This window comes from Xiphophorus maculatus, chromosome 15, assembly GCF_002775205.1.
Source record: "Xiphophorus maculatus strain JP 163 A chromosome 15, X_maculatus-5.0-male, whole genome shotgun sequence".
Lineage (NCBI taxonomy): Eukaryota > Metazoa > Chordata > Actinopteri > Cyprinodontiformes > Poeciliidae > Xiphophorus > Xiphophorus maculatus.
The window spans coordinates 8,550,891-8,566,194 of record NC_036457.1 but is presented as its reverse complement, the minus strand read 5'-3'; the positions used below and the strand labels follow the sequence as shown (position 1 = coordinate 8,566,194).

The 15,304-nt window shown below is 37.6% G+C and overlaps 1 protein-coding gene across 3 annotated transcripts in view; it reads left to right on the top strand.

Annotated features, from left to right (window-relative positions):
• The first annotated feature begins 35 nt into the window (after positions 1-35).
• Positions 36-15,304, top strand: part of LOC102230495 (rho-associated protein kinase 2-like) — a 36,493-nt gene continuing 21,224 nt past the window's right edge. For all 3 annotated transcript variants that reach the window (XM_023347619.1, XM_023347618.1, XM_023347617.1), the window contains exons 1-8: positions 36-508; positions 6,586-6,667; positions 8,285-8,385; positions 8,987-9,124; positions 11,112-11,372; positions 12,393-12,537; positions 12,631-12,769; positions 14,687-14,778. In XM_023347619.1, the coding sequence (XP_023203387.1) occupies positions 413-508; positions 6,586-6,667; positions 8,285-8,385; positions 8,987-9,124; positions 11,112-11,372; positions 12,393-12,537; positions 12,631-12,769; positions 14,687-14,778 (1,054 nt within the window). In that variant the 5' untranslated portion in view covers positions 36-412. The remainder of the gene's footprint in view (positions 509-6,585; positions 6,668-8,284; positions 8,386-8,986; positions 9,125-11,111; positions 11,373-12,392; positions 12,538-12,630; positions 12,770-14,686; positions 14,779-15,304) is intronic.

Below are 15,304 nucleotides of genomic sequence, written 5' to 3'. Positions count from 1 at the left end.
GTCACACAGGTTGTACCCCCCTGCGGTGTTTGTGTGATTTTAGTGCAACTACCTGGTTTGTGACGCTGACGGGGCGCATCTGTGACTAAAAATCCCGTCTCTGAACTCCAAGACATCGGGATTCTCTCTCTCTCTTTTTTTTTTAGTCGCTTAATGTTTTATTAATGGAAGAAAAAAAGTCGGGAGGTATTATTTTCTGTGGATGAATAATTAACCTGACAACTCAAGCCCTAGTGTACAGAGGAGCCATGATATGAGAAGCTGAGCCACGGATCGGCGTGCGCCTCCACCATTGGTCGAGAAATATATAAAAAAGAAAAAAAAAACAAACACAAAACTGCAGGTGTTTTGTTTTAGTTTGTCTTTTAGCATTTTTTTACGGCATTTGAACTGGACATAGTGGACTGTAATCATGCTGGGAGCGGAGAGCAGAGTGGAAAGCCGGCTAAAGAAGCTGGAGTCCATGGTGAAGAATCCACTGTCGTCGCTTAACTTATCAACGCTACTGGTGAGTGAGCAACATGCCCTGGGGCCCCACGCAGGTACGGGCGTGAGAGAGCGAGCTGCGCGCATACTTCAGAACAATTATCCTTCCATAAAAGAGAGATCACAGCCGAAGTAAACGCATGCGGAAACGTACAGCATTAGAATAAATTGTATTCTAGATTGCAACTTAACGCGTTTACTGGATTAGTTTAACATCAAACTGGGGTGAAGAAAGAGGCAGAAGGAGCCCCACCTTTTAATGTTCAGCCGCTTTTCCTGCGTGGAATGCAAAACTCCCTGTTTACACACTACAGCAGAGCTATATGAGTGTAAAGAGGATCAAATGTGATTGACTTCAACAGCGGACTAGAGTCTAACTGAAACTGAAAGTCATTTAAAAAATAGGCGGCTGAATGCAATCCAGTCTATTTGGAATATTTTCTAAATAATGAACATGTATATAGACAGTAAACTAGCTGTTGTACATACTTCTACCTTAACTGATTTTGCATACCACCCCAAATCCTGAAACACTACTTCTTGTCTTCCAGCACTATGATTAATAGGTATGGATCAACATGTCCTGTGCACTTCACTTTATATAGAACCACACTTTACCAAGGAAATACGACTAGATAAAAAAAAAAGGTTATTTTGGTTATTCAGTTGCTCAGGGAAAGGTTGATCATACATCTAGTGAGCTTTGGAATGTTTCAAAATCATTCCAGAAAACATCTTGTACTCCAGAGAGATCAGGGATAAGTTTAAGGCAGGGCTGCACTATAAATCAATATTGGGGAGAAAAAAAAAGGTGTTTTGATCAAGGAACCAAAATGGAAACATTTTGCTTACCGGTACTTTAAGAATATACGTATATGTGAGGCTCTCATCCTGGATATTAGGATAACAATGCTAAACATACAGTTTTTTTTAAATGCAATGGTTCAGATACAACTCTGAACAATCACATGTTCATGTGGTGGAATTTCTTGGTCAACTGGATTAAAGCAAACAGAAGTACAATAAAAAAATATTCTGAAAACTATACACGACTAATTTTTCTGCCAGCCACCAATCATGTGCTAATTTGTGCTGGTCCATAGCATACAATGTGAATAAAATACATTTAGGCTTGTAGTTAGGCATGACAAATGTATCAGGGGTCTGTATTTGTGGAACAATCATCAGTAGGAAAACGTGACTGGCAAATAAGTTTTAAGTTTAATTAGAGTTTGTGATCACTCTGCTTGTTAAATGACAGAATTGTGTCTATTCTTGGGCTTGATGACTCACAAGCAAAGTACTGAGTACAGGACAGTGATACCTGATAAATCCAGCTCGCCTCATGTTGCTGAGTAAACAGACAACAAATGATGTTTGAGTACATTCACCTCTGTGTGGTCATTTTTCAAAATGTTGTATTTTTTATATTTCTATTTGGCCCTGGCTCCCCTTGTTAAGCAGTTCTGGGTCGACGTAACAATGGCCACCATGCTTCCTGATGCTGGGAAAAAAACAGGCAGGAAGCTGGAGTCGTTTCCTGGAATAGAGTCTGAGATAATTAGTCATGACCTCACCTCACCGTTTCCTGTTTGTCTAATTTATTTTTTTTTGTATTGGCAGTGTAACTCAAGATTAACAGTATCACATAAACATATAGAAAGTTTTTCAACCCTTTCGTTTTAGAATCTGTTTTGGTTATTTTTAAAGGGTTATTGATCAATGGGACAATAACTAACAATTTATTGAACTACAAATCCCTTCTCTCCAGTGAGAAACTCCAGCTTATTCTGGGGATCACAAGCCAAATGGGATATATTGTTCCTCCGGGTGAAAGAGAACAAGAGTCTGGGATTCCCTCCTGAACCTGTTGCCCTCACAACCCGATTGCAGATGAAAAGAAGACGATGCATGTATCGGGCTACAAATCCTGTTCAGAAATGTTCCATTTATTGATGATGGCCTCTTTTTTAAATTCAAAGACAAATGAGTGTTGTATTTGGCCAAAAGATCAACAGTTATTTGGGGAATTAGTCATGTAACTTGTATAAAAAAGTAAAACACCTTTACATTCATGTGACTTATCTTCTAAGGTTACATAAATTAAGCGTCATGTTATGATTACATGTAATTTTTATAATGTATACTTAAGATTAGTGACTTGTGGAGTGGTTATTGGGTGGCTTATGTCTTTATCTAAGATAAACCATGGATAATATATTGCTTATAACATTTAATTTCCTCTTTTCAGCCATTTGTCTGTGTTCTTGTGGTATTGGTATAGTGTTCATGATGATAAGTAAAACGCAGCAGAGGCTTTTATTTTATCAGCAATATTCATGGAGTTCTAACAATTATGTTTTCAAGAAGGCCAAGAAAAAAGAACTGCCGTGGACATAAAATCATTTTAGAGTTATCCAAAGTTGTTGGTTAATACAAGATGAGCCTTTTCTGTTCTTATCTTTTTAGTCAAGCCTTTGTTATCGAATGCATACCTGATGGTATCATTTGTCGTGCCTTACATTACAAAAAGACTCTACCAAGATGAGACACACAGTTGGTAGCAACTGGATCATGTTCAGATTTTTCCAAATTCCTGAAAACAAATGAAGTCAAACTTCTTATTTGAAAGAAGTTGAAATCTTTCACTGCTACAAATTACATTAATGCAGCAACATTGTCTTCCCTGTGAGGGTGATTGCAGTTAACTTTTCAGGTGTTTTTATAATTGTTTTTCTAGTCGTTGATGCAAACTCTTTACTGCCAACGAACAAAAATGTGTGTGTACAAAAACAGCACAAATGCAAATAATGGGGTTAATGGTCCCTGAATTTCAGTTTCCTGCTTTGTTTAAAGCTTAATGTCTCCAGGGTAAATGAAACAATGTTGGAGCAAGTCTGACTCCTTGATCATAGCCAATAATCCAATGGCTCTATGGTATCAACCACTTTCATCTTATCCTTAAACACCACTTTTTATTTCTCTCTTTCACTGGCAAAGATCCATGTGTCAATAATTCAAGCTCTAAATGGTGGACATGTTTTTGACATTCTGAAAATTTGTAATCCATTATCCGCTTAACGTGTTAAACAAATGTTACAGATTTTTCCAAAGCTGCCAAATGTGCTGCATTCATTGAAAAGCCCAGATGTAGATGAAGATGAAGGAAGTGGAGTTACAGAGTTTCAAGTTGACATTTATAAAACGAATCCTTCACTTTCTGCTCATAGTAGTTAATTACAAATTTCCCATGGATTTGAAGATGTACTTTAGGCTTTAAACGTTGATCAAAGTATTTGAATCCATTGGTTATAAACATGGTGTGACATACACCCTTTGCTCAAAATCAAAAAGAGAACATGCCATGCAAGTAAAACAGACATATTTGTTTAGCTTCATTTGTGATAAATCGGATGAATTTTCTATAAGAAAATAGATATTTGCCTGAAAATTCCATATACATTCAGAGCAAAGCTTAAATAGACTGGAACTGTGACAAAATTACAGGGACCCAATGCTCACTTCTAAAGAGGTCCAGCATAGACTCTTTAAAGGGTCACCAATCTGTCTGCTGTTCATTTCTTTAGGAAGTTTATGAGGAAATGGCCTCTTATGTCCTACTGTTAAAGACACACATGTGGAAAGCTTGCTACATGTTGTTAAGGGTTTCACAGAGACTAAATGCTTTGTCCTAAAAATCAAACCACTGTGAACCCTATTGTAACACTTTTACCTGTTACAGTTTAAAAAAATGTCTTTGTTGGTTTGATTTAAAAATGTGTATTTTCTAACGTGATGGAATAAAATTGCCAAGCTGGGAATCATCAGATGTTAAAGCGGTTTATGATTTAGCTGTTATAAATGAGCTTCTTCCTGTTTCCTCTGAGCTTTGTGTATTAGATTTACTGATATTGCTTTTGTAAAAGTGCTTTGGCGTTCTTGTTTTGGCAGGAATGACAAGTGTTGTTTGAGTTTATTAGATTCACTTTAATAAAAATGGTTACACACTTGCTAAATTTAACAAAAAGTTTGATTAGATGCACTAGATCTCTGTAAGAATGCAAACAAAATTAAACGACTATCTGTCTGATATTGCCAAATCCAACCAGGGTATGATCATGCATTGCACTGGCATTGAAGTACAGCAATGTTGGGTAACAGTGTCTTGTAGGATCATTTAGTAGAAGTAGATGTTGCATCAGACTGGGATCTGAGCTGAGTGGTCACTTCTATGCTGGTGAAGGTCATGGCAACAATTCAGATTGGACTAAATTCATGCCTGTAGAATAAAGTATTATTATTTTAGAAACTCATCAATAAGGGTTGTCATTAATAAAGAGTTTAATGAGAGTCTGAGCTCAGAATTTGTTCACAAAGCATGCTTTTTTTGAGAAGATGATTCATGAAAATAACTGTGTTTAAAATATTATTATCACTGTAGTTAACAAAGAAGAACATTAATGCGATTCAAAGGTTTTTCAACTATCACCACACACAGTTGACTTTATGTTTCCTCCGGTTTTATTGAACATGTTATTACATCTTTTAAGCAGACCTCACTTCTCCCCTGCAGTAACATACCACAGTCATAAAAATCTGAGTAAATACCGACTGTAGAAAGTGATCACAGATCTTTGATTGCTTAGACTGAATCCAAACCTCTATGCGGCTCGTCCCACAATAGCTTCTGAGCCTTTACGTCTATTTCCATCCGCCTGCAGTGGGGGGGGATTTCGCCTCACCACTGCTATTTAAAGGTGCAGAATTGTTCCACCCCTGATCACCCCAACCCCCATAAGTCCTCGAACAAACAGACCGATGGCTCAACTTCCCTAGACACACACATGCATGTTGGGTGACTCAACTTGACCCCTGGCTGCGGGAACAGAGGGTCACTCCTCATTCTAACCCCCACCTCCCTCACCCACCTGTCCAACTGTCCTGCCAGCCCCTTAGGTCGAGGATCACAGAGACATTTTGGATTTACATGCAACCTGAAACCCCTAATTTGAGTTCTGATGACGCCACAGAGACCCCGACTGTTAGTCAGATGCTCCCACTAACCCCCTCTCTGTTGAGGCACAGAAATGGTCTGTGTGTTCTGGAAGTCAGCCTTAACCTCTTGTGATTAGCCTTCGTTTTGAAATGACTTGTCAGACGTGTTTTTCCATTGATCCAGAATAGATTGAACTACTGTGTTTATTTCCTTTAATTTTCTCTCCCATTTAAGAATTTGGTTAATAAAATACTTCCCCTGGTTTTTACTGCTTTGTCCATTTATTTGGTTCTGGTACCTGTTATCAGGCAAAAGTAGGTCATCTAGCAGGTGAAAAATTATTTCAGACAGATTAGTAAACACGAAAATGAGACATTTAGCTTTGAAACATAGTTTAATTTTGTCTTGCTTATTTAGAACAATAAAACTCCACAAAAAGAACACCTTGTAGGGAAGGGAGCAGAATGTTCAGACTTTACATAAAAGCTACACATTTCGAGAGACTTCAGATGTTCTTTTGGAAGGAATACATTTAGTTTTTTTAAGAATTGGCACAAAAATATGAAAAACATGGAAGATTGCCGTCACATGATTAATACATCCAGTACTTGCCAGAAATTTCCACAGCTGCTTTATTGTTCCCGTACTCCTCTTGGAAGCCTGTCATTAATCTTCGATGGATGTCTAGTTTTTGGTAATGTTGCTGCTGTGCCATATTTCCTCCATTGTGCTCCTTGGTATGTTTAATGCCTGGTAAACTATTTTGTACTCTTTCTCCTTCTCTTCAATGTTCTTCAAATCATGTTGATTTGTTCATCATCTCTAATTTTTGTGAGATAATTTGGAGGTTGAAGATGAATTTAAAAGAGATTGAATATGTGAATTTTCTGTGATGTATACGTTGATATGCTGGGATATCAATGTTATGTGTCCTATAAATAAATACAAATGTAAAACATTGTAAGAGTTTCTAACTCTGAATTTTGAGTGTTAAAAGGCATCCAAACTTGGAAATTAAATCATTTGAATATAATATTAGCATTTGATTTCTGTCTTAGTTGTCACTTAAAAAATAAATTCATGTTTTTTGTTTTGTCTTTCAGGATTCCATGAATGCCTTAGCTCTTGATCTCAACTATCCAGTCCTGCGAAAGAACAAGAACATTGAGGCATTTCTGGACAGATGTAAGAGCTACTCTTTGTGTTTTTAGTGTTTTGGTGCTTTGTGTCCTTTTTATAGTTACTTTCCATCTTTTTCATCCACCGTTTATTATTTAATCCCAACAAACATGTTTCAGTACTGCAGTGGTTGTCACGTCAAATATGCAAGACTTATATAATTTAAATAATTGTTTTTCACTTCTTGGCCAGAGCTGTGTGTTTGTTGCTTTTCTCAGTTTCAAAAGGGTCAAATGTGTTGTTGTTTTTTTTAGTTTTTTTCTTTTCTTTTTTCTTCGGGGCCTAATAGGTTGGTACCTCAGGCAGTCGAGTTTAGTAATACCATTCTTTTACTATAGAATCATGTCATAAATATTCAGCTCCTTATTCTTCCTTGAATAATAAAGGGATTCTAAGTGACAGATATCATCATCATCTGGAGGCATGCATATGTTGATGTTGTCTAAACTTGTAGGTGCAAGCTACCCTGAGGGCTGGGCGGCAGTTGCCAAAATATGAATGAATTTTTCTGAAGCTGTAAAATGCCAGTTCCTTTTCCTGGAAAATATGTCAAATAAAAGCTTAATCTCGAGTTGCTTAAATTTCCATATAACAACTTTCCAGGCAAATTTGCTTTTCCTGTTAGACAGAGAAAATTCTCAGAGCATTTTCTGGCAGCGTGTAGAAACAGGTAGGGAAGAGCAACACTTCACTACTCTTGACTCTGGTCATAAAATGTATTACAAACCATAAGAGGGGTATGGCAAAAACCAGTAGCAGCTTTAAAATGCTAATCCTCAGTAAACCTTGATGCCAAGAGTTGCAAATAATACAAAGGTCCAAAATGGGCGGGAGTGTTTCTAGCTCTTATCTTTAGACTTATCTTTTTCAGAGGCTGATTGTGTTCATAAACAATCTGGAACATTGTTTATGATCGATGTGTGTGCAGAGTGGTTTTATTTGAAACACTTTTGAATCTTGTTGCTGGGATCAAATTCTCCTCCTTAGTTTCACCTCACATAGATTTGTCGCCCACAAATGTTTTAGTTAAATGTATGCATGTTAATTTAATGCAAGTATGTGTAATTATTACTGATATATTTTGAGATGTGTTGTTTGTTTTTATTTAAAATGATCCATCGAAGCATCTTGATTACTTCTGCCATTTATTTTGTTTTAGTAACATATCCCCTAAATACGTTTTCTAAATAAATAAGCGTTCTTTTAGTTCATATTATTTATTTCATTTTATATATATATATATATATATATATATATATATATATATATATATATATATATATATATATATATATATATATATATATATATATATATATACACAGTACATTCCAGTTCTTGTCCTAATAGCTTTTGATTTACTCAAATTCTTGTTCGAAAAGTGTCATTGCCTTTTGGACAATTATAAACTGGACCACAAGACTAACCTAAGTAAATCAATGGTATTGTCCATGTTTTCTCTGCAGTTCCATTTGAAATTGAGATGATAAACTATGCAGATCACAAAAAGTACATTTTTCTTGACCTTTGAATAAAAATTTCCAAAAGGTATTTTAAATATAAGTGGCAGCAGCTTGAACTTTTGGGTTGCTGAAGTATTTCACTCCCATCTCTTATCTGCAGATGAGAAGCTGGTGAATGAACTCCAAGAGCTGCAGGTGAAGCTTGACGACTTTGAAAGAGTGAAGTTGATCGGGAGAGGAGCTTATGGTGAAGTGCAGCTGGTGAGGCGTTTCTCTTCTAGTGCCCTATAAAAGAAGAAAATATTTACTTTAATCTTTTTATTTCATTGTTAAACTCTGCGTTTGAAGTAGAGAATTTTTTCCTGAATTTAAGATTTTGCTTCTGGGCCACTAGAGGGAGCAACCATCAAGACAAATTTAAAAACACCCTGTTTTAAACAGAACTTTAAAATATTTTTCACATCATTTCCTACCTAGTGAATCATACATTTTGAAATTGGCTGTAATTCCTCGCTCTCCTCTTGGCCTCGTCTTTTAACTGCCTTTCTTCTGCTGGTAGAATCAGGTATCTGATAAGATGTTTGTCTGTTGGAACGAGTCCGGACAGGCTTTGTGTGGGGTATGAATATGAAATCTGGCGAGGGGGTGTGAAGGGGTACTCGTCTGTGTTTGTGCTTAGCACTTGTGTAAGCATGTCTTCTTATGGGTGTGTACAACACTGACTGTTTCCCGTTTCATGTCTGAATCTCTGCTGTTATCTCACCAGAATGGTGACTTGCCAACAGTTTTCTCCTTATTGTCCTTGTGCAGTTGTTACAGTTTACATCACCACCTCTCTCTATCCGACTGGCCTTATTTACAGGTCCGTCACAAGGCCTCGAAGAAGGTTTACGCCATGAAGCAGCTCAGCAAGTTTGAAATGATCAAAAGATCAGACTCGGCCTTCTTCTGGGAGGAGAGGCACATCATGGCGTTTTCCAACAGTCCCTGGATTGTTCAGGTGTGGATGTGTATTTCTTTCCGCAACACGTACAGTGCGAAAATATTCATACCCTCTTTAACCTTTTTCATGTGTTTTCGTAGGCTTTTATGTGATAGACCAGTACAAAGTGGTACATTATTGCCAAATGGAAGGAAAACATAGAGGGTATCAATTATTATACCTTTACTTTGGTTCCTCTGAATTAAAGAGACTCAAATGCCTTTAGAAGTCACCTTAATGGTAAATTCAGTGCAACATGAGTTTAATTTAATCTCACTATAAATCCAGCTGTTCTGTGAAGGCCTAAGAGCTTTCTTAGAGAACATTAGTGAACAAACAGCACCCTGTTAACAAAGAAACCCAGAAGTTTAAGAGAAGTTTAAAACAAGTTTAGGCTATAACACTGCATTCAATGTCTTGTACGACGCTGCTGAAAAGTGAACATTGCGACTCTATCTAGACGTACCTGTCCACATAAATTAGGAGGCCTGACAAGTAGAGATTAAAACGGCAAAGCAGTGAAAACGCCTATGCTAGATGAGAGAATCTGTTGACAGTCCAACTATTACTTGCACATTCAACAGGCTTTTACTTTTTAAATTCCTGACTGCTGAGTCACTGACGCATTCAGGCTAAAACACCTCCAGTAGAGTCATTGAAATAAATTACTGTGGTGGTTGAAAAAGGTAATTATTAACATAAAATGGGACGAAAGTAGACTGGAAAATCTGAAAATGTTAGTTTAGAAAAGTATGGAAACTGTATGGGACCTCTGCTTTCTTGCTACTTTAATAACACTTAGTGGTCATGAGTTGCTTGGTAAATGGACATTGTTAATCCCAAAGTATGTTATAGGACATCTCCCAAATTTAGCATATTCTAATTAGAATATGGTCACAATTTAAATGACTCAAAACAAAACATCAATGTTTTCCTCAGAATTCTGCAGCTTTAGCTGTGTAATGTTGCTGCATCCTTCTGCAAGTGGTTCACTGTAGCCTTACTCATGTTTACACCATTTGTCTTCTTGCAGCAACAGAACCACCCACAAGTTTTCACTTTGAGATTTCAGCTATTTGTCGGGCACACCTTTAACACGGCAGGAATCCCATCCATAATAGGATCCCACACAGGGAAAAAAAAAAACAAGAAACAAAAAGCAGTTTCACAGACAACGCCTCTTTAGATCATATTGCAGATATGTATCGTGTTGTTAATCCAGATGTTTCAATCAAATCCTACAAACTTAATGGTTTTATTAATTGCTAAGGCAATCAAAAGATGTGGAACAAGAATCCAGTTTGAAATAATAGTTTCAAACTGGTTAGTTACGACTTTTTAGCAAACTTTATTTGCTATAAAGTTGTAACAAGGAACTTGTGTGTTATCTAGGTAATTTTGAATGAAATTGAAATAGAACATATGTTTAAATTAAACATTTGAAAACTAAACTAATTAAGCTACAATAACGTAATATTTTAGATAAATCAGTTCAACCTGGTTGTGATTTTGAATGTCATAATCCTGGCATCAAATCCGTGAGGGACGACGGAGTCCCTGCTCCGTGAAAGAGGTGTACGGAGCCTCGTGCCGGAAGCCCGTTGAAAGGCTGTTTACATTGTTTTAAACTGCGTGATTGTGAGCATGAGTGGGAATAGAAATACCAATAGGTATTTCGTTCCATATAACACAGTAGGAGTGTAACTGGTAAATCTTTTATGGATGCAAAAGAAAGAACCCCCCACTTGATGACTTTGTGTTTCTGTGTTTGATATAATGCAAAGCACTTTGAAATGCCTTGCTGCTGAAATGTGTTATACAAATAAAATTTGATTGATTGATTGATTGATTGGTTGAAGTTTGCAGTAGTGATTTTTGACTTTCACTATTGGCTGTTAAACAATGAAAACCAATTGTGTAGAAATAAACCAGTGTTGTCAAATTTGTATTAAAATTTTTAAGCACTTCAAAATGACATTAATGTGTGGAATGAACTTCATTCCAGCTTTGCTGCGCTTTCCAAGATGATCGGAACCTCTACATGGTGATGGAGTTTATGCCTGGCGGAGATATGGTCACGCTCACCATAAACTATGACATCCCCGAGAAGTGGGCTCGCTTCTACACGGCTGAGTTGGTGCTGGCACTGGATGCCATCCACTCTATGGGTTTCATACACCGTGACATTAAACCGGACAACATGCTGCTGGACCAGCACGGACACCTCAAACTAGCCGACTTTGGCACCTGCATGAGGATGAACTCGGTAGGCTTATTGTTGTGAATTGGAGTGAATGAGATGTTTCAGTATTTCAGAAACTTTAGAAGTTATTCTTTGTCAGGGAAATATGTTTCTTGTATTATTACTTAGAGCTCTAGTGCACCATCAGGTGTTCAAATAGTGGAAGTGGCACTCAAAATTGCACTGAAGCTGTTTTGAAAAGCTTCAGGATTTACTTTGCTAAGCTATCAAATCAAAATGCCTCTGTGGTTCTGCCTCTGGTGTGGAGCAGGAAGTGTTTCTCAGCTTTTCACCACAGCTTTTTAAAATAGCTCCTCCTACATATTTGTGTCTTTGGGGAAATCCTCTGAACTCGTTACAAACACCTCGACATGCATTATGGTTTCTTACGATTTCATTTCTTATGTAGATATATAAAAAGACTTGTATTGCTGGTAATTAACTAAATAAATTATAACAGTTAGCTTCATTTATTTTGCATCTTTCAAGATAGAAAATACAAAGTGCATCAGTAACATTTTAAAAATTATAGAATTAAAAAGTAAAAACTATAAGCAAAAATAAAAAATAAGTACCAGAAGCAAAATATTTAAAATAAAACGGCTAACTAAAAATATAATTTAAGATTAAATTCAATAATATTTATAACAAAGGTATGTCTCAAAGAAAAACACCTTGTTGAGAAAAAATATTGGTACCCTGACAGAAAAACTTAATCATTCTAGGCAAAAGTTTTTCTTCCTAGACACTAATTTGATTAAATTAAGAATAAGCAGTGCCAAACGGGGGCTTCAGCAGCCACTACTGTCTCTTATTTTGTAATTACCATTGTAAAACGTAAAAAGTTGACTTTTTTGGATCCTCAAACTAGCACAGCTTACAAAACAGTTTGCCATGATGTGTTCTGTAAGATAAACCACAGGTGTTAGAAGACGGGTTTAGTTGGGCACTTTGACACGGATCATCTCGGTATATATTAATCAGTGTCCACAGACCTGATACTTTGAATCTTATACTTGTGATTGTGTGTGTGCTTGTCTGCAGTCTGGTATGGTGCACTGTGAGACAGCTGTAGGCACACCAGACTACATCTCCCCTGAGGTGCTTCAGTCTCAAGGCGGTGATGGGACCTACGGTCGGGAATGTGACTGGTGGTCTGTTGGAGTTTCTCTGTATGAATTGCTTGTTGGTGAGTTACATTTTAAATTCACAAGTATGAACTTCTTTCTGTGGGTTTATTGGTAAAAATCTAGAAAGTTTTAATGTCTAATATTCATCACAGGCGAAACTCCGTTCTATGCCGAGTCTCTCATCGGAACGTATGGGAAGATCATGAACCACCATAACGCTCTGGTCTTTCCGGACGATGTAGAGATGTCTCAGAATGCCAAAGATCTGATAAGTGCCTTTCTCACTGACAGGTTTGCTCATCAAACATTGTCAAATGTTCTTAAACCATTTTTTTAAATAAATCATAATCCACTTCATGTGTATGAACATGCTGATTAGCTGGAGCCATTTACACATACAAAAATCATTGTATGTGTGTAAGTTAACGCTGCATGATCTGAGAATGTGAGAGGTGTATGTTTGTCTGCATTACCCAAATATAGTAGATCTACTGTTTGGTCATCTGGGTCTTGATAGAAGAGAGGATTGCCCAAAAAAACAAAAAAAACAAACGTGTTCTTAGATTTGCTTGAATTAGATTGAACTTTACTGGTTCCTCTGGGAAATCACCAGCAGCAGTACACTGACAGAAAAAAAATGGACAGTCATACTTAACAAAAAATGAGAAATCCAAACAAAATTGTCATAAATTTATTAATTATTGATCTTTGATGTAAAGTTCTATTGTTTTGTTCAAAAATGGAAACCAATTTGTGAACAAAACCAAAATTCCTCTCTGTATCCCCTCAACCCACTACCTCTGGGTGCATGGCGGCAGAGGGGTGTGGCAGTGTGAGTTGGTCATAATGGAATGACTAGCTCAACTTCAGGCATATGCTGAAGCAAAAAAGCAGATTTGAAGATGATTATGATGCTGATCATTTTTATGTATAACAATTTAAAAAGATCATAACCCAATAAAAATCTCCTTAGGCAGCTGACATTTGTTTTTCGACTGCTTTTGGTGTTATCTAGAAAATTCCACCCTGACCAGTGAGTTATTTAACCCATATAAAAAATTTAAAAAGAAACATTCAATTTGATGCACTCCAGGCAATTGTGAAATTAGGAATTATTCATTGTTGAAGTATTTTCAAATTAGACAATGTTTTTTATGAGTCTGTTTGCCTAAAATAGCTGAATGAATCCAAAGGTTTGTTTATGACATCAGAATTTATGCTTAAATTCTGATGTATTCATTCATGAATGAATAAATGGGTAGTGGTCCTGCTTTGTGGCCGTTTCCAGTGGAAGCGACCACTTCCTGTTTATATTACTGACCCCTCCCCAGAACAGGCTTCAAACACAAGCCCTTTCTGCTTCTCTACAGAGCAGCCTTTCATTTTTTCCTTCTCACTGAGTTTATTTACCTTCTCACTCACTATTCTCTCACCACACACAGAATCAGATGTGTGTATGTGAGGCAGTCTCACACACACACATTCGCTAATCACTGCATGCAGTTAACCCACATACTCTGTCATTGTCTTCCCATTTTGCTGGATCACTCATCCGGTCTTGATCCCCTCCCTCCCCCCATCCCGTCTCTCTTTGAGTTATCTCATTTTTCCTTTATGGTTTTTTTCAATTCATGATGTGCAACATTTTCTACCTGACTGTTGCCAATTTCCATTTCTCTTACTCCTATTTACTCCTTTAGTGTTCTGGGCACTAAGGCATAGCTTTTAAACTTAGCTCGGTTGCACGTGTTTTTGGGGGGGTTTTTTTTCTTTTTAATGCACCCATCAGAAAACTCCGCTCTCTCCCCTTCTTGCTTGATCTGGAATGTCCCACACGTGGCAAGCCCAAACTGCCACACCCCTCTACCGCCATGCACCCAGAGGTATTGGGGGTGGGGGGATGCAGAGAGGCGTTGAAGGAGGGAAGCTTCTGTGTCACCGATGGTTCCTCGTGCTAACTTTCTGCATCTCTGAAACTATATTATCTTGGTTCTGGCTGAACACAGGAGGTTCTCTGCAGCAGCAGTCATGCGGTTCTCCATTCTGGCCAGTTTGGTCAGAGCAGTCATTCCACTGGGCTCTGTGTTTTTGGGTTGACATGTTAGTGATGGTGGGTGGAGGGGCGGGGTGATGTGGGGAGTGTTTTGCATTCTCACTAAGGCAACTTGCCTCTCAATGTGTCTGTGTCCTCCTTGTTGCTGTGTGCAGGAAGGTTCGACTGGGCCGCACTGGAGTGGATGAGATCAAACGTCACCCCTTCTTCAAGGACGACCAGTGGACCTTTGACAACATCCGTGACAGTAAGTGGGCACATGGTGCATGTCTCTGAGCCTGTGCAGGTGTGGGTTTCCTCTGTTATTCCCATGTCTGGTAATGTGTGCCTTAGTCTTGTTGCCATTTCTGTCTTATCACCTCCAGCTCATTCCATTCCCTTTCCAAATTTGCTCGGCTTTAGCCTGTGATTTCAGTTTATTTCCAGCCCCTGCACCAGTAAGCCTTCACTTATGCTACACATGCTCTCCATATGGTCTCATATCTGGCATCAAATTATGGGATGCTTTGTAGAGCAGGACATCATGTTATTGCTCAAATCCTTCTGGAAATCAGCTCATATGGAGTATATCTTAAAAATGCATTAAAGATAACTGCAGCAGATTTCAAGTAATACTGGGTTGCTGTCATGTATTTGACATCAACGGTTTGCTTTGGAATTTAGATGAATCTATATTTTTATTGTCGTTGACCAAACACAATGTGCATTGAGATTGGTCCGCTTAACAACAAAAACATAAAGTAAAAACTGTTCAGTTTTTGGAAACTTCCAGC